Genomic DNA, 24,046 nt, shown 5'->3' with positions numbered 1-24,046 from the left:
AACTGGGTGCGGCCGCTGCCTGCGCTATAACTGGGTGCTGCCGCTTTCTGCCCTATAACTAGGTGCTGCCACTGTCTGCCCTATAACTGGGTGCTGCCGCTCCCTGCCCTATAACTGGGTGCTGCCGCTCCCAGCCCTATGACTGGGTGCTGACGCTGTCTGCCCTATGACTGGGTGCTGCCGCTGTCTGCCCTATAACTAGGTGCTGCCGCTGTCTGCCCTATAACTGGGTGCTGCCGCTGTCTGTCATATATCTGGGTTCTGCCGCTGTCTGCCCTATAACTGGGTGCTGCCGCTGTCTGCCCTATAACTGGGTGCTGCCGCTGTCTGCCCTAAAACTGGGTGCTGCCGCTGTCAGCCGTATAACTGTGTGCTTCCCCTGTCTGCCCTAAAACTGGGTGCTGTCGCTGTCTGCCCTATAACTGGGTGCTGCCGCTGTCTGCCCTATAACTGGGTGCTGCAGCTGTTTAACCTGTAACTGGGCGCTGCCACTCTCTGCCCTCTAACTGGGCGCTGCTGCTCCCTGCCCTGTAACTGGGCGCTGCTGCTCCCTACCCTGTAACTGGCCACTGCCGCTAACCTGCCCTGTAACTGGGTGCTGCCGCTAACCTGCCCTGTAACTGGGTGCTGCCGCTGTCTGCCCTATAACTGGGTGCTGCCGCTCTCTGCCCTATAACTGTCTGCTGCCGCTGTCTGCCCTATAACTGGGTGCGGCCACTGTCTGCGCTATAACTGGGTGCAGCCGCTTTCTGCCCTATAACTGGGTGCTGCCGCTGTCTGCCCTATAACTGGGTGCTGCCGCTCCCTGCCCTATAACTGGGTGCTGCCGCTCCCAGCCCTATGACTGGGTGCTGCCGCTGTCTGCCCTATGACTGGGTGCTGCCGCTGTCTGCCCTATAAAAAGGTGCTGCCGCTGTCTGCCCTATAACTGGGTGCTGCCGCTGTCTGTCATATATCTGGGTGCTGCCGCTGTCTGCCCTATAACTGGGTGCTGCCACTGTCTGCCCTATAACTGGGTGCTGCCGCTGTCTGCCCTATAACTGGGTGCTGCCGCTGTCTACCCTATAACTGGGTGCTGCCGCTGTCTGCCCTATAACTGGGTGCTGCCGCTGTCTGCCCTATATCTGGGTGCTGCTGTTGTCTGCCCTATAACTGGGTGCTGCTGCTGTCTGCCCTATAACTGGATGCTGCCGCTGTCTGCCCTATAACTGGGTGCAGCCGCTGTCTGCCCTATTACTGGGTGCTGCCGCTGTCTGCCCTATAACTGGGTGCTGCCGCTGTCTGCCCTATAACTGGGTGCGCCCACTGTCTGCCCTATACCTGGGTGCACCCGCTGTCTGCCCTATAACTGGGTGCTGCCGCTGTCTGCCCTATGACTGGGCGCTGCCGCTGTCTGCCCTATGACTGGGCGCTGCCGCTGTCTGCCCTATGATTGGGGGTTGACGCTGTCTGCCCTATGACTGGGTGCTGCCGCTCCCAGCCCTATAACTGGGGGCTGCCGCTGTCTTCCCTATAACTGGGGGCTGCCGCTGTCTGCCCTATAACTGGGGGCTGCCGCTGTCTGCCCTATAACTGGGTGCTGCCGCTGTCTGCCCTATAACTGGGGGCTGCCGCTGTTTGCCCTATAACTGGGTGCTGCCGCTCCCTGCCCTATAACTGGGTGCTGCCGCTCCCAGCCCTATGACTGGGTGCTGCCGCTGTCTGCCCTATGACTGGGTACTGCCGCTGTCTGCCCTATAACTAGGTGCTGCCGCTGTCTGCCCTATAACTGGGTGCTGCCGCTGTCAGCCCTATAACTGGGTGCTGCCGCTGTCTGCCCTAAAACTGGGTGCTGCCGCTCCCTGCCCTATAACTGGGTGCTGCCGCTCCCTGCCCTATAACTGGGTGCTGCCACTCCCTGCCCTATAACTGGGTGCTCCCTCTCTCTGCCCTATAACTGGGTGCTGCCGCTGTCTGCCCTATAACTAGGTGCTGCCGCTCCCAGCCCTATAACTTGGTGCTGACGCTCCCAGCCCTATAACTGGGTGCTGCCGCTCCCAGCCCTATAACTGGGTGCTGCCGCTCCCAGCCCTATAACTAGGTGCTGCCGCTGTCTGCCCTATAACTAGGTGCTGCCGCTGTCTGCCCTATAACTAGGTGCTGCCGCTGTCTGCCCTATAACTAGGTGCTGCCGCTCCCTGCCCTATAACTGGGTGCTGCCGCTTTCTGCCCTATAACTGGGTGCTGCCACTGTCTGCCCTATAACTGGGTGCTGCCGCTCCCTGCCCTATAACTGGGTGCTGCCGCTCCCAGCCCTATGACTGGGTGCTGACGCTGTCTGCCCTATGACTGGGTGCTGCCGCTGTCTGCCCTATAACTAGGTGCTGCCACTGTCTGCCCTATAACTGGGTGCTGCCGCTGTCTGTCATATATCTGGGTTCTGCCGCTGTCTGCCCTATAACTGGGTGCTGCCGCTGTCTGCCCTATAACTGGGTGCTGCCGCTGTCTGCCCTAAAACTGGGTGCTGCCGCTGTCAGCCGTATAACTGTGTGCTTCCCCTGTCTGCCCTAAAACTGGGTGCTGCCGCTGTCTGCCCTATAACTGGGTGCTGCCGCTGTCTGCCCTATAACTGGGTGCTGCAGCTGTTTAACCTGTAACTGGGCGCTGCCACTCTCTGCCCTCTAACTGGGCGCTGCTGCTCCCTGCCCTGTAACTGGGCGCTGCTGCTCCCTACCCTGTAACTGGCCACTGCCGCTAACCTGCCCTGTAACTGGGTGCTGCCGCTAACCTGCCCTGTAACTGGGTGCTGCCGCTGTCTGCCCTATAACTGGGTGCTGCCGCTCTCTGCCCTATAACTGTCTGCTGCCGCTGTCTGCCCTATAACTGGGTGCGGCCACTGTCTGCGCTATAACTGGGTGCAGCCGCTTTCTGCCCTATAACTGGGTGCTGCCGCTGTCTGCCCTATAACTGGGTGCTGCCGCTCCCTGCCCTATAACTGGGTGCTGCCGCTCCCAGCCCTATGACTGGGTGCTGCCGCTGTCTGCCCTATGACTGGGTGCTGCCGCTGTCTGCCCTATAAAAAGGTGCTGCCGCTTTCTGCCCTATAACTGGGTGCTGCCGCTGTCTGTCATATATCTGGGTGCTGCCGCTGTCTGCCCTATAACTGGGTGCTGCCACTGTCTGCCCTATAACTGGGTGCTGCCGCTGTCTGCCCTATAACTGGGTGCTGCCGCTGTCTACCCTATAACTGGGTGCTGCCGCTGTCTGCCCTATAACTGGGTGCTGCCGCTGTCTGCCCTATATCTGGGTGCTGCTGTTGTCTGCCCTATAACTGGGTGCTGCTGCTGTCTGCCCTATAACTGGATGCTGCCGCTGTCTGCCCTATAACTGGGTGCAGCCGCTGTCTGCCCTATTACTGGGTGCTGCCGCTGTCTGCCCTATAACTGGGTGCTGCCGCTGTCTGCCCTATAACTGGGTGCGCCCACTGTCTGCCCTATACCTGGGTGCACCCGCTGTCTGCCCTATAACTGGGTGCTGCCGCTGTCTGCCCTATGACTGGGCGCTGCCGCTGTCTGCCCTATGACTGGGCGCTGCCGCTGTCTGCCCTATGATTGGGGGTTGACGCTGTCTGCCCTATGACTGGGTGCTGCCGCTCCCAGCCCTATAACTGGGGGCTGCCGCTGTCTTCCCTATAACTGGGGGCTGCCGCTGTCTGCCCTATAACTGGGGGCTGCCGCTGTCTGCCCTATAACTGGGTGCTGCCGCTGTCTGCCCTATAACTGGGGGCTGCCGCTGTTTGCCCTATAACTGGGTGCTGCCGCTCCCTGCCCTATAACTGGGTGCTGCCGCTCCCAGCCCTATGACTGGGTGCTGCCGCTGTCTGCCCTATGACTGGGTACTGCCGCTGTCTGCCCTATAACTAGGTGCTGCCGCTGTCTGCCCTATAACTGGGTGCTGCCGCTGTCAGCCCTATAACTGGGTGCTGCCGCTGTCTGCCCTAAAACTGGGTGCTGCCGCTCCCTGCCCTATAACTGGGTGCTGCCGCTCCCTGCCCTATAACTGGGTGCTGCCACTCCCTGCCCTATAACTGGGTGCTCCCTCTCTCTGCCCTATAACTGGGTGCTGCCGCTGTCTGCCCTATAACTAGGTGCTGCCGCTCCCAGCCCTATAACTTGGTGCTGACGCTCCCAGCCCTATAACTGGGTGCTGCCGCTCCCAGCCCTATAACTGGGTGCTGCCGCTCCCAGCCCTATAACTAGGTGCTGCCGCTGTCTGCCCTATAACTAGGTGCTGCCGCTGTCTGCCCTATAACTAGGTGCTGCCGCTGTCTGCCCTATAACTAGGTGCTGCCGCTCCCTGCCCTATAACTGGGTGCCGCCGCTCCCAGCCCTATAACTGGGTGCTGCCGCTGTCTGCCCTATAACTGGGTGCTGCCGCTCCCTGCCCTATAACTAGGTGCTGCCGCTGTCTGCCCTATAACTAGGTGCTGCCGCTCCCAGCCCTATGACTGGGTGCTGACGCTGTCTGCCCTATAACTAGGTGCTGCCGCTCCCTGCCCTATAACTAGGTGCTGCCGCTGTCTGCCCTATAACTAGGTGCTGCCGCTGTCTGCCCTATAACTAGGTGCTGCCGCTCCCTGCCCTATAACTAGGTGCTGCCGCTGTCTGCCCTATAACTAGGTGCTGCCGCTCCCAGCCCTATGACTGGGTGCTGACGCTGTCTGGCTTCTCACAATGCAATCTACAGCGATTACCTTACATTAGGGGGGAAATTTACTAATATGAAAAACCTAGTTTTTCATATTAGTATTTCCCCTACGACTGCATAGGACTGTTTCAGTCGTATGCACAGTCGTGTTCAGGAGGGAAATTTACAAAGCAGTCAGATCCGACTGCTTTGTAACCCTCCGATGGTGTAATGATTCATATTAGCTGACCATATATACGGGCGCTAATATGAATTTTTCAGGCAGTCTGCACGGATCAGTCAGATCCGTGCAGGCTGCAAGGTGTAAAAAAAATAGAAAAATAAATAAATAATTTAAAAAAACAGCGTGGGGTCCCCCCCACAGCTGTAACCGGCTGAAAGAGCCGGGGCCGGTAATTAAGAACCCGACAAATAGGGGTTCCCTGATTTTTAACAACCAGCCCCAGGCTCCAGGTCCGGGACTGGTTCCCAAAATGAGTAGGGGTCCCCCGTATTTTAAGAACCAGCCCCAGGCACAACCAGCCAGCAGGGTAATGTCACACCCGGGGGACACTTATTATATAAGGTCCCGCGGCCAAAACATCACCCTACTGACCAGTCAGCCTGGCCAGGGGCCCTGGGGAAGTGGGGACCAACCCAATAAAGGGGTCCCCCCCCCCTCCAGGACTTACCTGACCAGGCTGAAGCCTGGTGCTGTCCCCGGTGGCCCTGTGCGGTGGCCAGCGGGCTGATTCTGTGTAAAAGAATAGATGAAAACCTATTTTTTAAAACTGTGGAAATATGAGTCCCAGCAAGCCTCTCCCGCAAGCTGGGACTTGGAGAACCACAAGTCTCAGCCTGCGGGGCATTAAAGGGCCCACTGGCACTTGTAGTTCCACAGTAATAAAAATAGTACAATAAACACACACTAACACAATGAACATAAAAGTGTTACGCTTGCCGTTAGGCACAGGGTGATGGTAACTTGGAACCGGGAATGGGAAGTTAGGCGTGAGCCCGCAGCCGGGACCGCCGGTTAGGACGGCCACAGCGAACCCTATACTAACTCTGTTGAGTACCCCGGGCAGATGACCAATCCCTGCGGAAGCTAGGCTTCACCTGTGGCCGCCGCGTTCGAAGGAGCGAGTTAGGCCCGCTCCAACCCCGATGCAGCTAGGTCTATGAATGGACAAAGGAGAAGTGATCGTCAGGGGTAACTCAAAAGGAAATACTAACTACCGGGCCTGACTGAAAGGTAACCCCTGTCTGCCGGCACCAGGCCAATAACGGGAATACGACCCAGTCGCAGACACCAGGAGAACTTAACGGGGAATCTCCAAAAGAATACAATATAATGCAAGAAAGTGAATCCCCAAAACCCCCCAGCAGGAGTGGAAAGGCAGGGAAGGCCCTGCCTAGGACAGACAGGAAAGAGAAGGCAAGAACAAGGGTAAAATACAGATGGAGTCAGGTTCTGAATAAGGCCCACGGCGGGGCAGGTCCGATGCCCCAGCAGGGGAGCGGAACCAGTGTGGGCACAGGCAGATCAGAGACAAAGGAGCTCAGAGGCTCCACATAATAAACCAGGCTCCAAGGAGCACTTACTTGACCCCCAAGATCTGCAGAGAAGCTGCACAGGTCACAGGAGAAGGCTGAGACGCTGACCTCCAACGATAGGCAGGCAGGGAGACTGGAGATCTTCCAGGAAGGGACCCAGGAGGGCTGGAGAGCGCTGGAGGATGCCAGGGACCGGGCAGGCGTATAGAAACGCTATAACCGGCGTCTGTGCCCAGCAGACGCCGGCTTCTTATTTGAATTTGGCGCCGCCTGCATGACGTCAGGCGCGCCGTACGGGTGCTGCTGCCGGGCGGAAGTTCGGGGACGTTGCCTAGCAACGCCCCGACGCCCGAGCTGACAGGGAGGCTTGGAACGCTGCCGAGCAGCGTCACCAGCCTCGCAGCCCCGCTCTCCATCCGCCGACCGTCCGGGTACTGGAGATACCGGACGGCGGCGTGTAACAAAAAGTTTAATACATCCATTACACACATACTGATACTTACCTATCTTGATCCCGTAGGTAGCCCTCTGTCCTGGTGTCCGGTGTCCTATGTCGTCCTCCAGGTCCATGTCGGCAGTCCGTGTCGTCCTCCAGGTCCATGGCGGTGTCCAGGTCCGAAGTAATCCATGGTGGAGCTGTTGAAGGAAATCCTACTCACCTGGTCCTGTGCTGAAGATGTCTTGTCTTGGTCCGACGTAGTCCAGGTAATCTTCAAGCTGTCGCCGGTCCCCGCACTGTCCGCATCGCACTGAGGAGAGATGCAGAGATATTTCATACTCGGCACCTCTCCTCAGAATGATTCCATTGGCCGCCTAGCGGTCAATCAGGAGCCAAGAAAGTCGGCTCCTGATTGGCCGCTAGGCGGCCAATGGAATCATTCTGAGGAGAGGCGCCGAGTATGTAATATCTCTGCATCTCTCCTCAGTGCGATGCGGACAGTGCAGGCACAGGCGACAGCTTGAAGATTACCTGGACTACGTCGGACCAAGACAAGACATCTTCAGCACAGGACCAGGTGAGTAGGATTTCCTTCCACAGCTCCAACATGGATTTCTTCAGACCCGGACACCGCCATGGACCTGGAGGACGACACGGACTGCCGACATGGACCTGGAGGACGACACAGGACACCAGGACAGAGGGCTACCTACGGGATCAAGATAGGTAAGTATCAGTATGTGTGTAATGGATGTATTAAACTTTTATTTTCATTGTGTCAGTGTGTGTTTATTGTACTATTTTTATTACTGCCCCACAGGCTGGGACTTGTGGTTCTCCAAGTCCCAGCTTGCGGGGGAGGCTTGCTGGGTCTTATAGTTCCACAGTTTTAAACAATAGGTTTTCATCTATTCTTTTACACAGAATCAGCCCGGTGGCCACCGCACAGGGCCACCTGGGACAGCACCAGGCTTCAGCCTGGTCAGGTAAGTCCTGGAGGGGAGGAGACCCCTTTATTGGGGGGGTCCCCTCTCCCCCAGGGCCCCTGGCCAGGCTGACTGGTCGGTAGGGTTAATGTTTTGGCCGCGGGACCTTATATAATAAGTGTCCCCCGGCTGTGACATTACCCGGCTGGCTGGTTGTGCCTGGGGCTGGTTCTTAAAATACGGGGGACCCCTACTCATTTTGTCCCCCATATTTTGGGAACCAGCCCCGGACCTAGAGCCTGGGGCTGGTTGTTAAAAATCAGGGTACCCCTATTTGTCGGGTTCCCTGATTTTTAATTACCGGCCCGGCTCCTTCAGCCTGGTGCTGGTTACAGCTGTGGGGGGGACCCCACGCTGTTTTTTTTTTATTATTTATTTCTTTTTCTATTTTTTTTACACTAAAGCCTGCACAGATCTGACTGATCCGTGCAGGCTTAAGCCCAATACGACAGGACAATCAAGGTGTATTTTTCTGTCGTATTTTCGGGCCTGTTTTACACCAATTAGCAGCCGTATTATCAGTACGGCTGCTTAGTAAATCAGGAACCACCATTCTTTTGAATGGTGATTCCTGTCGTATTCTATAGATGGTGTAGACATTCGTATTTGTAAATACAAATACGAATGTCCCATCATTAGGAATACGAATTGCTGTATTTTTGGGATAGTAAATCCTGAAAATACAAATGTGTAAAAAATAGGTGTATTTCTGCCTACGAATACACCTATTTTTTACGAATCCATATTGGTAAATATCCCCCTAGCTGTCATTAACACTGTATGCCTGTGTGGATCTCATATTGGAAGGTTGTTTATGCGTGCAGGTTGCTGATGTGTCACAGGATGGAGGAAGCCGCTGATACTCGGGGAAAGGCGGATAAATGCGTAATTTGAGCCCCTGGACAATTGTTGTTTTCTGGCATTGTCCCAACCATCGCCAAACAGGAATTCTGTGACAGGTCCAGAATCTGTACCCATAAATGACCCACACAGGCTTTCAGCGCTGGTGCCAGCTAATGGCCCTTATTCTAATCGGATCGGTACGGCCCGCGTGCGGCCGTACCGCCGATGTTTTTACTCTGCACATGCGCAGAGGTGAATCTGCGCATGTGCAGCCCCCTTCGCCGCAGACGTATTTCGTCCGCCGCAAAGGGGGCGTATAGGGGCGTGAGAGGCATCATGCCCTCATTTCCCTATGTGTACGCCCCGCGTTTCATGGGCGTTCCCATGCAAACGCGGGGCGTATGCATGGTAATGAGGCCATGACGCAACTCATGGGGGCGGAAAGCTGACGTCGCCGGATGTCAGCTTTCAGCCCCCATACAAGCTACCACACGGACGATTGTCCGTGTGGTCTCAGCTTGCGGGAGCTGCCGCGGCGTGCGGACCTGCCTTCGATGGTCGACGACCATCGAATGCAGGGGGCAGCTCCCACCATGGTGGAGGCGTAGCCTCCACCATTTTTATGCGGATCGCCAGCCGTCCGTGTACGGACGGCCGTGGCGATCCGTAGGGTGGGCGGGGATTGGTTTGTGCGGCCGGAGCCCCGTGTGCGGCTCTGGCCGCACCAACCAGAATAAGGGCCAATGTGAGGTCATCTCTGTAGACTGCACTGTGAGAGGTCAGTGCACTGTAAGGTTTTGCTCTGACATAAATGGGAGTATTGAATATTGGGGCTGATTGGCACTGCCTGTAATATCAGAGGAAGCTGATTCCAGTCACAGCACTGATAATATTAAGCCCTTCAAGCGACTATTCTATAGAAAGGGATAAGAATAATTATTAATCGCTATCACTGCGGAGAAGAAAAGCTAGAATATGTTTTTTTTTTATTAGAAATATATTTCTGATCAATAATTGTGTGGATAAAAGTATATCTCAGCAGCGCTACATATGATCCCTGCCAGGGATATAGGGTGACATTCTATGGGTTGCGATTAGCTTTTTTTGCGTTAATTAGTCCAAAAAATGGCGATATCGCATTTGTCCTTCAAAACGCATATTTAATAGGATGCGCTAAGAGACAGAAATCGCATATTATGTGCGTTAATGCATGCTGACCAAAAGTGCGAGATTAATTCGCATTTTGATCGCATCCAGATGTTTTCGTACAGAACAGTATACAACTCGCTTATTTAATGCAATGCGCATTTGCAAATCCCACTTTTTAGGTGTCTAATTAGCGCACTTATTTCAGACCAGGTTCTGTTTGGCGAAATAGCCAGAACCCTGCACAGATCGCAATGTTCTGTGCAGGGTTCTGGTGTTAAAATAAAAAAAAACGGTTAAAATGAAAAAAAAAAAACTAGCGCGGGGTCCCCCGCCCGAGCATAACCAGCCCCGGACTCATTGAGCCGGTGCTGGTGACATAAAATCAGGGTCCCCGACAAATAGGGGTCCCCTTGATTTCATGAAACCAGCACCAGGCTCAAGGTCCGGCGCTGGTTCCCAAAATGCGGGGGACAAAATGACTTGGGGTCCCCCGTATTTTAAGAACCAGCACCGGACCCAACCAGCCAGCAGGGTAATGCCACAGCCGGGGGACACTTATTATATAAGCTCCCGTGGACAAAGCATTAACCCCCTGGCTGGTCAGCATGGGCAGGGGTCCTGGGGAAGTTGGGACCCCCCCAATGAAGGGGTCCCCCCCCTCCAGGACTTACCAGCCCATGCTGACAGTCCGGGGCTGTCCCCGATGCCCCTGGGCGGTGGGCATCGGGCTGATGGATTGTGTAAAAAAAAGATGAAAAACTATTGTTTTCCACTGGCGAACTATGAGTCCCAGCAAGCCTACCCCGCATGCTGGGACTTGGAGAACCACAAGTCCCAGCATGCGGGGCATTAAAGGGCCCGCTGGCACTTGTAGTTCAACAGTACAAAAAATAGTTAAAGAAAATACACTGACACCCTGTAAAATAAAAGTTTAATACACACATAACACACACACACTGATACTTACCTACCTTGAGCCCGTCGGTCGGTCCCTGGATCCTGGGTCCGGGCTCCGGGGCTCCAGGGCAGAAGAGTCCGGTTCCGGGGCCTTGGTCCTGGTTCCGGGGCTGGTCCTGGGGTTCCGGGGCTCCTGGCCTGAAGAATCCGGGGTCCGGGATCCGAGGTAGTCCCCAGGGGTACCTAAGGAAGGAAATCCTACTCACCTGGTCCCCGGCGACGACCTCGGCATCCTCCAGGAGCCCCGGAACCCCAGGACCAGCCCCGGAACCAGGACCAAGGCCCCCGGAACCGGACTCTTCTGCCCCGGAGCCCCGGAGCCTGGACCCAGGATCCATGGACCGACCTACGGGCTCTAGGTAGGTAAGTATCTGTGTGTGTGTGTTATGTGTGTATTAACCCCTTCCTGACAGAGCCAGTTTTTGCGTTCCTGACAGAGCCCTTTTTTTCAAATCTGACATGTCTCACTTAAGTGGGGATAACTTTTTTTTGCTTTTACTTATCCCAGTGATTTTGAGATTGTTTTTTCGTGACACATTGTACTTCAAATTAGTGGTAAATTTGGGTCGATACAGTCTGTGTTTTTTTGTGAAAAATACCAAAATATCGTGAAAAAATGGAAAATTTAGCGATTTGCAAAATGTTAAATTTTCTGCTTGTGAGACAAATAATCTTACCACTCAAAATAGTGAATAACTAACATAGACCATATGTCTACTTTATGTTGACATCATTATTTCAACTTCCTTTTAATTTTTTGGGACACTAGGAGGCTTACAATATGAATAGCAAATTCTCAAATTTTCAAGAAAATTTCAAACACTGATTTTTTTAGGGACCAGTTTAGTTCTGATGTGACTTTGAGGGACTTGTATGTGAGACACCCCCATAAATGATACCATTTCAAAAACTGCACCCCTCACAGTATTCAAAACAGCATTTTGGAAGTTTGTTAACCCTTTAGGTGTTTCACAGGAATTAAAACAAAGTGTAGGTGAAATTTCAAAATTTCTTTTTTTTTGCAGATTTGCAATTTTAATACATTTTTCTAAGGAACACAGTACATTTTACTAGAGAAATGTGACTGAAAATTGATTCCCCCAATTCTTTTGTTTTCATAAATATCCTACATGTGGCCCTAGTGTGCACGGTGACCAAACCACAGGCTTCATAATAGAAGGAGCACCTACTTGATTTTGGAGCCTCCTTTTTATGAGATTATTTTTTAGGCACCATGTAGGTTTCTAGGCACCATAAAATGCTAAAAGTTAGGAACCCCCCCACAAGTGACCCCATTTTGCAAACTACACCCCTCAGGGAATTCATCTAGGGGTATAGTGTACATTTCAAACCCCCAGGGGTTTCACCAATTGTGGTACAACTGGGCAGTGAAAATGAAAAATTATTTTTTTTACACAAAAATACAGTTCTGGCTCCAAATTTGTCATTTTCAGAAGGTATGAAGGAGACAAAGCACCCCAAAATCTGTGCCCCAATTTCTCCCGAGTACGGCAATGCCTCACATGTGACCAAAAAATACCAGTTGGGTGCATGGCAGGACTCAGAAGGGAAGGAGTGATTTTTGGATTTTGCAGCTCAGATTCTGGTGGAATTTTGGTGGGTGCTATGTCGCATTAGCAAGACCCCCCAAGCACCAATACAGTGGAACCCCCCCACAAGTGACCCCATTTTGCAAAGTACACCCCTCAGGGAATTCATCTAGGGGTATAGTGTACATTTCAAACCCCCAGGGGTTTCACCAATTTTGATACAAGTGGGCAGTGAAAATGAAAAATTACATTTTTTTACACAAAAATGCAGTTCTGGCTCAAAATTTTTCATTTTCAGAAGGTATGAAGGAGAAAAAGCACCCCAAAATCTGTGCCCCAATTTCTCCCGAGTACGGCAATGCCTCACATGTGACCAAAAAATACCAGTTGGGTGCATGGCAGGACTCAGAAGGGAAGGAGTGATTTTTGGATTTTGCAGCACAGATTCTGGTGGAATGAATGGTGGGTGCTATGTTGCACCAATACAGTGGAACCCCCCCACAAGTCACCCCATTTTGCAAAGTACACCCCTCAGGGAATTCATCTAGGGGTATAGTGTACATTTCAAACCCCCAGGGGTTTCACCAATTTTGATACAAGTGGGCAGTGAAAATGAAAAATTACATTTTTTTACACAAAAATGCAGTTCTGGCTCAAAATTTTTCATTTTCAGAAGGTATGAAGGAGAAAAAGCACCCCAAAATATGTGCCCCAATTTCTCCCGAGTACGGAAATGCCTCACATGTGCCCCAAAAATACCAGTTGGGTGCATGGCAGGACTCAGAACGGAAGGAGTGATTTTTGGATTTTGCGGCTCAGATTCTGGTGGAATTTTGGTGGGTGCTATGTCGCATTAGCAAGACCCCCCAAGCACCAATACAGTGGAACCCCCCCACAAGTCACCCCATTTTGAAAACTACACCCCTCAGGGAATTCATCTAGGGGTATAGTGTACATTTCAAACCCCCAGGGGTTTCACCAATTTTGATACAAGTGGGCAGTGAAAATGAAAAATTACATTTTTTACACAAAAATGCAGTTCTGGCTCGAAATTTTTCATTTTCAGAAGGTATGAAGGAGAAAAAGCACCCCAAAATCTGTGCCCCAATTTCTCCCGAGTACGGCAATGCCTCACATGTGACCAAAAAATACCAGTTGGGTGCATGGCAGGACTCAGAACGGAAGGAGTGATTTTTGGATTTTGCAGCTCAGATTCTGGTGGAATTTTGGTGGGTGCTATGTCGCATTAGCAAGACCCCCCAAGCACCAATACAGTGGAACCCCCCCACAAGTCACCCCATTTTGAAAACTACACCCCTCAGGGAATTCATCTAGGGGTATAGTGTACATTTCAAACCCCCAGGGGTTTCACCAATTTTGATACAAGTGGGCAGTGAAAATGAAAAATTACATTTTTTTACACAAAAATGCAGTTCTGGCTCAAAATTTTTCATTTTCAGAAGGTATGAAGGAGAAAAAGCACCCCAAAATCTGTGCCCCAATTTCTCCCGAGTACGGAAATGCCTCACATGTGACCAAAAAATACCAGTTGGGTGCATGGCAGGACTCAGAACGGAAGGAGTGATTTTTGGATTTTGCAGCACAGATTTTGGTGGAATGAATGGTGGGTGCGATGTTGCACCAATACAGTGGAACCCCCCCACAAGTCACCCCATTTTGCAAAGTACACCCCTCAGGGAATTCATCTAGGGGTATAGTGTACATTTCAAACCCCCAGGGGTTTCACCAATTTTGATACAAGTGGGCAGTGAAAATGAAAAATTACATTTTTTTACACAAAAATGCAGTTCTGGCTCAAAATTTTTCATTTTCAGAAGGTATGAAGGAGACAAAGCACCCCAAAATCTGTGCCCCAATTTCTCCCGAGTACGGCAATGCCTCACATGTGACCAAAAAATACCATTTGGGTGCATGGCAGGACTCAGAAGGGAAGGAGTGATTTTTGGATTTTGCAGCTCAGATTCTGGTGGAATTTTGGTGGGTGCTATGTCGCATTAGCAAGACCCCCCAAGCACCAATACAGTGGAACCCCCCCACAAGTGACCCCATTTTGCAAACTACACCCCTCAGGGAATTCATCTAGGGGTATAGTGTACATTTCAAACCCCCAGGGGTTTCACCAATTTTGATACAAGTGGGCAGTGAACATGAAAAATTACATTTTTTACACAAAAATGCAGTTCTGGCTCAAAATTTTTCATTTTCAGAAGGTATGAAGGAGAAAAAGCACCCCAAAATCTGTGCCCCAATTTCTCCCGAGTACGGCAATGCCTCACATGTGACCAAAAAATACCATTTGGGCGCATGGCAGGACTCAGAAGGGAAGGAGTGATTTTTGGATTTTGCAGCTCAGATTCTGGTGGAATTTTGGTGGGTGCTATGTCGCATTAGCAAGACCCCCCAAGCACCAATACAGTGGAACCCCCCCACAAGTGACCCCATTTTGCAAACTACACCCCTCAGGGAATTCATCTAGGGGTATAGTGTACATTTAAAACCCCCAGGGGTTTCACCAATTTTGATACAAGTGGGCAGTGAAAATGAAAAATTACATTTTTTACACAAAAATGCAGTTCTGGCTCAAAATTTTTCATTTTCAGAAGGTATGAAGGAGAAAAAGCACCCCAAAATCTGTGCCCCAATTTCTCCCGAGTACGGCAATGCCTCACATGTGACCAAAAAATACCAGTTGGGTGCATGGCAGGACTCAGAAGGGAAGGAGTGATTTTTGGATTTTGCAGCACAGATTCTGGTGGAATGAATGGTGGGTGCTATGTTGCACCAATACAGTGGAACCCCCCCACAAGTCACCCCATTTTGCAAACTACACCCCTCAGGGAATTCATCTTGGGGTATAGTGTACATTTCAAACCCCCAGGGGTTTCACCAATTTTGATACAAGTGGGCAGTGAAAATGAAAAATTACATTTTTTTACACAAAAATGCAGTTCTGGCTCAAAATTTTTCATTTTCAGAAGGAATGAAGGAGACAAAGCACCCCAAAATCTGTGCCCCAATTTCTCCCGAGTACGGCAATGCCTCATGTGTGACCAAAAAGTGGCAGGACTCAGAAGGGAAGGAGTGATATTTGGATTTTGCAGCAGAAATTCTGGTGGAATGATGGTGGGTGCTATGTCGCATTAGCAAGACCCCCAAAGCACCAATACAGTGGAACCCCCCCACAAGTGACCCCATTTTGCAAACTACACCCCTCAGGGAATTCATCTAGGGGTATAGTGTACATTTCAAACCCCCAGGGGTTTCACCAATTTTGATAAAACTGGGCAGTGAACATGAAAAATTACATTTTTTTACACAAAAATGCAGTTCTGGCTCAAAATTTTTCATTTTCACAAGGAATGAAGGAGACAAAGTACCCCAAAATCTGTGCCCCAATTTCTCCCGAGTACGGCAATGCCTCACATGTGACCAAAAAATACCAGTTGGGTGCATGGCAGGACTCAGAAGGGAAGGAGTGATTTTTGGATTTTGCGGCTCAGATTCTGGTGGAATGAATGGTGGGTGCTATGTGGCATTAGCAAGACCCCCGAAGCACGGTGAAATTATGAACCTAATATTCCATAGATGTGTGGTATATTTTAAAACACTCCTTTATACATAGGCCGGGTTTGTCGGGGCAAGTGTCACACTGGAAAATAGTTTGCTTTCTTATTCCCTTTTTATAGCAAACTTTGCACCTTTTTTGTGTCCTGCCCTTTTTTCCAGTGGAGGGGATTTCATCAGGAAAATGCTGCCCTGGTACAATACGGGGGCCAGTACTAGAAGTACTGGGGCCCTCTGCCTGCTGGTTCCCAAATATTAGGCCCTTTATGACTTCCTCTTGAAAGTGCATAAATGTCCCCCTCTGGCCGGTAGAACGGAATAGCACGTAAGCGTTATACAGTGCCATCTGGATGATATACACGGCCACCTTCTTGTACCAGATTTTTGTTTTCCGCAGGGCACTGTACGGCTTCAGTACCTGATCTGAAAGATCCACTCCGCCCATGTACCTATTGTAATCCAGGATACAATTAGGTTTTGAGGTGTGGGTACTGGTACCTCGTACAGGGATGGAGGTGGTACTGTCTCCATGAATTGTTGTCAGTATAAGGACATCCCTCTTGTCCTTATATTTGACCAACAACATATTTTCGTTGCATATTCCCCTGCTTTCACCCCTTCTCATTACTTGGGCAATGTGCGTTTTTGGGAGGCCTCTTTGGTTCTTGCGCACAGTACCGCAAGCTGCTGTACCTCTTGAACCAAGGGCCTTAAACAGGGGGATGCTAGTGTAAAAGTTATCCACATAGAGGTGATAACCTTTATCCAGGAAGGGGTGCACTAAATCCCAGACAATTTTCCCACTAACACCTACGAGGGAGGGGGGGCATTCTGGCGGTTGAATTCTTGAATCCTTCCCTTCATAAACCCTAAACCTGTGGGTGTACCCTGAGGTGCTTTCACACAGTTTATACATTTTTATGCCATACCTTGCCCTCTTACTGGGAAGGTACTGGCGGAATTTAACCCTTCCTTTAAAATGTATAAGGGACTCGTCGATACAAATAAATTTTTCAGGGATGTACACCTCTTCAAATTTGGCACTGAAATGATCAATGACCGGCCTGACTTTGAATAGCCGGTCAAAGGTGGGATCATCTCTGGGTGGGCACTGTGCATTATCGGTGTAATGTATAAATTTAAGAATTGTCTCAAATCGAGTCCGGGGCATGGCCATACGGTAAAATGGAGTACTGTACAGAACATCTGTACTCCAATATTGCCTAATTTCTGGCTTTTTTACTATGCCCATATGAAACACCAGACCCCAAAACGTCATCATCTCTACTGCATCTACAGGGGTCCACCTAGCAAATGATGACGTGGGGTTTTGAGCAATAAACTGCTGGGCATATAAATTAGTTTGGTCCACCATTAAATTTATAAAATCATCAGAGAAAAATAATTTGAAAAAGTCAATTTCTCTGAGACCTGTGGAATCAAATTGGATTCCTGGCATGGCCAAAAACTCAGGAACCTGGGGCTCAAAATTGTCTGGTGGTGGGGTCCATACTAGATCAATTATTGGGGGGGGAATCTCAGCTGATCTACGGGGGCGTCTTTGAGGGGGTCCCTCATCACCAGAGGAGGAAGAGGAGCTTAAGACGAATCCTTCAAATTCCCCGCTTGCATCACTGCCTGTGTCAGAGTCAGAGGCAAGCATGGCATATGCCTCCTCCACTGAATACATTCTCCTGGATGACTGGGAGGACATTTGGGAGGACATTTGGGAGGACATTTGGGAGGACATTTGGGATGCCATTTTTATTTTTGTGTTACTGGTAGTGAAATGTTTCAACACGTGTATAGTGTAGGGGGGGGTACAAACTTTATTTCAACACGGGGGATATGTAGTGTGTATGTAGTGCAGAAAAAAAAAAATACTTTATACCAATAAAAAAAAAAAAAAATGAAGGGGTTAAAAATAAAAAATTGAAGGGGTTAAAAAAAAAAAAAAAAGGTCCTGCGCCAAAAATTGAGCACAGATGTTGGTCAGTAACGTCTGCCACTGAACAGCGCTCAAAGGCAACAGGAATCTGATCAAAAAAAAAAAAAAAATAGATCAACCCTGTGCCGAAAAAGCTGATCAGTGATGTACGTCACTGATCGGCGCACAGTGGCCACAGGACACCCACAAAATCAGTGTGTGTAAAAAAAAAATTAAAAAAAGACCCCACAGCACTCACAAAAAAAAAAAAGGTGATCAGTGATGCGACACTGATTACCAGTGAGGGACAGCAGGTGCACAACCTTTGGTGCAACTGACAGTGCAACTGGCAGCAACTGACAGGTATATATATAAAAAAAAAAACTCTGCGCCCCCAAAAAGTTGCTGATCAGCACAGATATACTGATCAGCACAAAAGGGGGGGTAGCAGACACAAAATATACACTCTCTATCACTCTCTGTCACTATCTCTCTCTATCTCTCTATCTCTCACTATCTCTCACTATCTATCACTCTAGGACACTGCAGCAGCAGCACTGACAGTTATATGTATAAAAAAAAACCTGCACCCCCAAAAAGGGGGGGTAGCAGACACAAAATATACACTCTCTATCACTCTCTGTCACTATCTCTCTATCTCTCACTATCTATCACTATCTATCACTCTATGACACTGCAGCAGCAGCACTGACAGTTATATATATATATAAAATAAAACCCCTGCACCCCCAAAAAGGGGGGGTAGCAGACACAAATCTCTCTATCTCTCTACCTCTCACTATCTATCACTATCTATCACTATCTATCACTGTATGACACTGCAGCAGCAGCACTGACAGTTATTTATTTATTTATATATAGAAAACCCCTGCACCCCCAAAAAGGGGGGGTAGCAGACACAAAATATAGCTCTCTCTGTCACTATCTCTCTCTATCTCTCTCTATCTCTCTCTATCTCTCTCTATCTCTCTCTCTATCTCTCTATCTCTCTATCACACTGCAGCAGCAGCAGGAAGTCTCAGGAAGTCAGATCCAGGAAGCGTCCAGCACGCTACAAGCAGTGATAAGGTGATCAGGTAAGGTATTTGCAAGGATCAGGTAAGTATTAGCAAGGATCAGGTCGGTATTCACGGCAGGCAGGCACGGTGACCGTTCTGCACGCTATTCCAGACCGGAATGGCGTCTGCAGCGCAGTCACCGTCAGTTTAAATGTCGCGCCTTGGCTGTGATTGGTCCGTGGGTCCCACGGACCAATCACAGCCTTGGGGGCAGGTGGGGTGAGGGTGGGGTGAGGTGTCATCGTCACCGATGACCCCCTCATGCCCCCTGACGCCCGGCGGTGATTGACACCTGTGTTACCGAGCGTCCGATTCGCTGGTAACACAGGAAAACGCTGTGAATGGCTGTTCACACTGAACAGCCAATCACAGCGATCGCCGACGGGGGGGCGGCATCGCAGCCCCCCCTGGGCATGCAGGGACATGTCTGCTGTCAGGGACAGCAGACATCGTCCCTCTGTCACTGCGTCTCGAGACGCAGTGACAGTTTAAACTCATGACGTACATTTATGCCATGTGTCGGGAAGTACCTCCCGGCCATGACGTAAATGTACGTCAAATGTCGGGAAGGGGTTAAACTTTTATTTTACAGGGTGTCAGTGTGTTTTCTTTATCTATTTTTTGTACTGTTGAACTACAAGTGCCAGCGGGCCCTTTAATGCCCCGCATGCTGGGACTTGTGGTTCTCCAAGTCCCAGCATGCGGGGTAGGCTTGCTGGGACTCATAGTTCACCAGTAGAAAACAATAGTTTTTCATCTTTTTTTTACACAATCCATCAGCCCGATGCCCACCGCCCAGGGGCATCGGGGACAGCCCCGTACTATCAGCATGGGCTGGTAAGTCCTGGAGGGGGGGACCCCTTCATTGGGGGGGTCCCCACTTCCCCAGGACCCCTGCCCATGCTGACCAGCCAGGGGGTTAATGCTTTGGCCGCGGGAGCTTATATAATAAGTGTCCCCCGGCTGTGGCATTACCCTGCTGGCTGGTTGGGTCCGGTGCTGGTTCTTAAAATACGGGGGACCCCTAGTCATTTTGTCCCCCGTATTTTGGGAACCAGCGCCGGACCTTGAGCCTGGTGCTGGTTTCATGAAATCAAGGGGACCACTATTTGTCGGGGACCCTGATTTTATGTCACCAGCACCGGCACAATGAGTCCGGGGCTGGTTATGCTCTGGCGGGGGACCCCGCGCGCGTTTTTTTTTTTTGACTTTGCGCTTTCCTGCAAACGTGCAATTTTCAGACATGAAAATCGCACATTTTCAGGACTAAAGACAGCGCACCAATTCGCCGCAAATCGCACCACTTCGCACTTTTCAGCCTCCAAAACGCATCCTATTAAATATGCGAATTTTGACTGAAAAGTGCGATTTGAAAAAGTGCGATTTGCGGCGATGTGGTGCGCTAAAAAAACATGCGCATTTATCTCAATCCATAGAATGTCACCCATAGAGTTATAAGGTGGTTGTATAGGACGTTTCTCCAATCACTTACTTACTATGAGCAGCAGCTGAGACAGATATAATCCCTACGGAATGGGATCATTCGTCAGACTGCATTTAGGTCTACAGTCATTAGGTCGACCCCACTAGGTCGACTGGCAGGAAGGTCGACCAGACTTAAGGTCGACATGGGCCAAGGTCGACATGACTTAAGGTCGAATTTGCATAAAGGTCGACATGAGGAAGGTCGACTGGTCATAAGGTCGACATGGGATTTTCACTGTTTTTTGATCCGAATGTCGACACAGTCGACATGGACACAGTTGGCAATGAGAATTGGACCCTCGCATCGCTCGCTTCGCTCGCAATGCTTCGGGCACGGTGCCTCGCTGCGCTCGGCACACTATTTTATTCTCCCACCACGCCCTAGTGGATGGTAGGGCATGAAATACCGCCTGTCGGCACATGTCGGCTCAAAAAACAGTGAAAAACCCACGTCGACCTTATGAGCAGTCGACCTTCCTCATGTCGACCTTTATGCAATTTCGACCTTAAGTCATGTCGACCTTGGCCCATGTCGACCTTAAGTCAGGTCAACCTTCCTTCCAGTCGACCTAGTGGGGTCGACCTAATGACTGTAGACCTAAATGCAGTCTGACGAATGACCGCATCCCATCCCTACACAGGGACTTTCTGAATTTGTCTCCACTGGTTAATAATCAGCCCCTGAACATTTGTGTTGTATTTCCTGTGGGTCATTAACGCCTCTTAAGAGTGCGCATTGTCAACAACAGTGAGTGTAGACCAGTGGTCTCCAACCTTTTTGTGGCGTGAGCTACTTAAGACAAAATAAACCACCTGAAGAGCTAATAAAAAAGAAAAAAAAGAAATTGGCATAATAATCGAAAAATGCCTTTACACATTACACCACACTCTGTAATGCCCCTGACACATTACGCCACACTCTGTAATGCACCAGACACATTATGCCACATACCGCAATGCCCCAGACACAATATGTCACACACTACAATGTCCAATATCTGCATACATACCTCCCAACACTGGAGGCAGAGGAGAAGGGACATCTGGGGGCATGACCTACTATCATGGTACTCCTGCAAGGCCACATCCCCCATTTTTTTCGCTCTGAGAGCTGTGCCATATATACACATGCCCCCCAGCAGTGCCAGATAAACAATGCCCATCCAATTGTGGTGTCATTCTAAATAAATAGTATGGCGGCACTGTCTCAAAAAATGGGTGATGCCACATGGGGTGAATCTAATGAAAATGGGGGTGTGATACACATATGCCCCAATAGTGCAGTGCCAGATATACATATGCCCAAATGGTGCCAAATGCACATATGCCCCCAATAGTGCCATATACACATATGCCCCCAATAGTGTCAGATACATATATGTCCCCAATAGTGCCAGAAACACATATGCTCACATGGTGCCAGGTATGTCCCCACAGTGCCAGAAACAGGTATGCCCCCACGGTGCCAAGTATGCCCCTACTGTACCAGATATGCCCCCACTGTGTTAGAAACAGGTATACCCTCACAGTGCCTGAAACAGGTATGCCCCCACTGTGCCAGATATGCCCCTAATGTGCCAGATATACCCCAACTGTGCCAGATATTACCCACTGTGCCAGCAGCAGTACAACTCACCATTGTTTCTCCTGCTGCTATCGGGGGTAGGAGAGTTCGGTGTCCCCCTGCTGGCTGGCCTGGTTGTCTGTCTCTGTCTCCTCTGTCTCCTCCTCCTACGCACTGCCGGTTCCCATATGAGGGCAGGAGAGCACAGCACATTGCGCGTCTCTCCTTCCCTGTGACTGGGCCGTCAGCAAATCAAAGCTCGCGGTCCGGCTCCTGATTGGCTGCTGGCCCGCGAGCTCTGATGGCTGACGGCACAGTCACAGGGATACACAGTGAGGGGAAGGAGAGAAGCATGATTCACTCTCCTCCCCTCAAAAGGCGAAGCAGTGGCAGCGGCGGGCAATGGAGGGATGGGCGGGCGGTTGCAGTGGTCGAGCCACCCAGATCGCTACTGCGAGCTACCAGTAGCTTGCAATAGAGGGGTTAGCGACCACTGGTGTACACAGGGGATGATATTACAAATGATCTGGTACAGAAGGGACAAAATTATCGATATCACTTGTACATTAGCGCTACTCTTTACAGTATAACCCAAGTGTTTATTTCCATATTTCATCTACATTATGTGCCCACATCAGGTCTCCTGCTATCACTAGAACCCTACAGATGTATTTGTCACCACCACATCCCGCAGTAACATTGTCAGATTGGCTGATGATTGATGTCTGGATTCTTCTCTTCCAGTTCTCCTCAGTCTGTGGATGGATCTGACCGGTGGAACCATCAGTATTCAGCTGATCCCTCAGTATCCGGCGATCCGGAAATCTGTCACCCTGGCTGTTACTGGGGTCACTGGGACGATTGTAGCTTTCGCTTGGTATAAAGGACCAAACACAGATGCTCGGTATCAAATCCTCGGATATTTTACTGCTGATAATTCCCCACTAGGTGCTGGGCCTCTATATGTCTCTCGGATCAGACCTTCCTCTGATGGCTCATTACTGATCACAGAGCTCCGTATAACTGATACTGGTAATTATATAGTGGTAATAAAGACAGATAAACCACAAGAACAAGCGTCTGTGACCCTGACTGTCTATGGTGAGTAGTAACAATGGTGTAACTTCCCCAGGTGGCCGTGTAACGGATAATGAGCTGGGCCTAATCCTTGTAACTCTGGGTACAGGGGTAGCTCCAGCCAGGGGTGTAAAGAGAACTTTGTGGGCCCCATAACAAATTTTTGAAAGGCCCAAACACCTCCATTATCACTACAATGGTGCTTAGGGGGACGGAACAAATTATATAAATTCAGATGTACTAAAGTAGAAATTCTGTAAAAAAAAAAAAACATGCATTGTAATGCTGCTGTGTGAGGGATCTGACAAGGATCTCTCCCAGCATGCACCTCTGTTGCATGCACAGAGGGCCTCCTGAGTTATGGACCCGGAGGTTCAGGTAGTGGCGGGGATAGCAATGGGCAGCGCTTATCGGAAGGGCTGCCCTTTGTGCTGCTCATTGTATATGTTAGTGCATATGTGATATGTGATGAGCGGCTGGATGTACCGCCACTGCTTGGTGCATTGTGCCACAAGAGAGAGTCAGAGAAAGAGAGAGAAGTGTGAACGAAGGAGAGAGGGGTGGTCAGGAAGAGAGAGAGGGCTTTGTGGAAAAAGAGGGAATAAGCAACTGAGAGAGGTGCGAGTGAGAGAATGTCAGGGAGGGAAAGAGAAAGATGAGATCAAGTGAGTGAGCGTGTCATGGAGAGAAGGAGGGGCAAACTTAGGCAACTTAGCTGGTTGCCTTCAGGCAGAATGACATCATCATTTCTTTTGTCAGTCGAGCTGCTACGTGATGCGTCATTCACTATGTAGTCTGTAACCATGGTAACTAAAAATAACAACAATATATTTAAAAACAGATGTCACAGGGATGCCTAGTTAATGGTAATTAAACAAAACATATGTATATCATAGTGTATTTTAACCCGGGACAATGAGACTGAGGCACATTGATCTCCCATTAGTAACAAGATATTGTGAGTGCAGTGAGCCACAGAGCCCGCAAGGGGATTTTTTGCGATTGCCCCTCTGTCGGAGTACCGTCGGGAGGGATTCCGATGTCTATATACTGACCATTGAGATCACCCCTCTCTGGAAACCCCCCCCCCATGCAAATCCTGCGTTAGCCCCCGTGACTCCTATCCTATGACCCTTGTTGATGGACAAGTGGAATATGTAACAAAAAGTCTGTATCACACTAC

At 50.2% G+C, this 24,046-nt stretch overlaps 1 protein-coding gene across 1 annotated transcript in view; it reads left to right on the top strand.

Annotated features, from left to right (window-relative positions):
* The window catches only part of LOC146042236 (cell adhesion molecule CEACAM1-like), a 74,949-nt gene that overhangs the window by 2,536 nt on the left and 48,367 nt on the right, over positions 1-24,046 (top strand). The window contains exon 2 of the mRNA XM_083162157.1: positions 22,531-22,887. Coding sequence (XP_083018283.1) covers positions 22,531-22,887 — 357 coding nt within the window. The remainder of the gene's footprint in view (positions 1-22,530; positions 22,888-24,046) is intronic.

This window comes from Crinia signifera, chromosome 19 (genome assembly GCF_055691185.1).
Source record: "Crinia signifera chromosome 19, ASM5569118v1, whole genome shotgun sequence".
In the NCBI taxonomy this organism is placed as follows: Eukaryota; Metazoa; Chordata; class Amphibia; order Anura; family Myobatrachidae; genus Crinia; species Crinia signifera.
The sequence above is the reverse complement of the archived record's forward strand: the minus strand, read 5'-3'. Positions and strand labels throughout refer to the sequence as shown.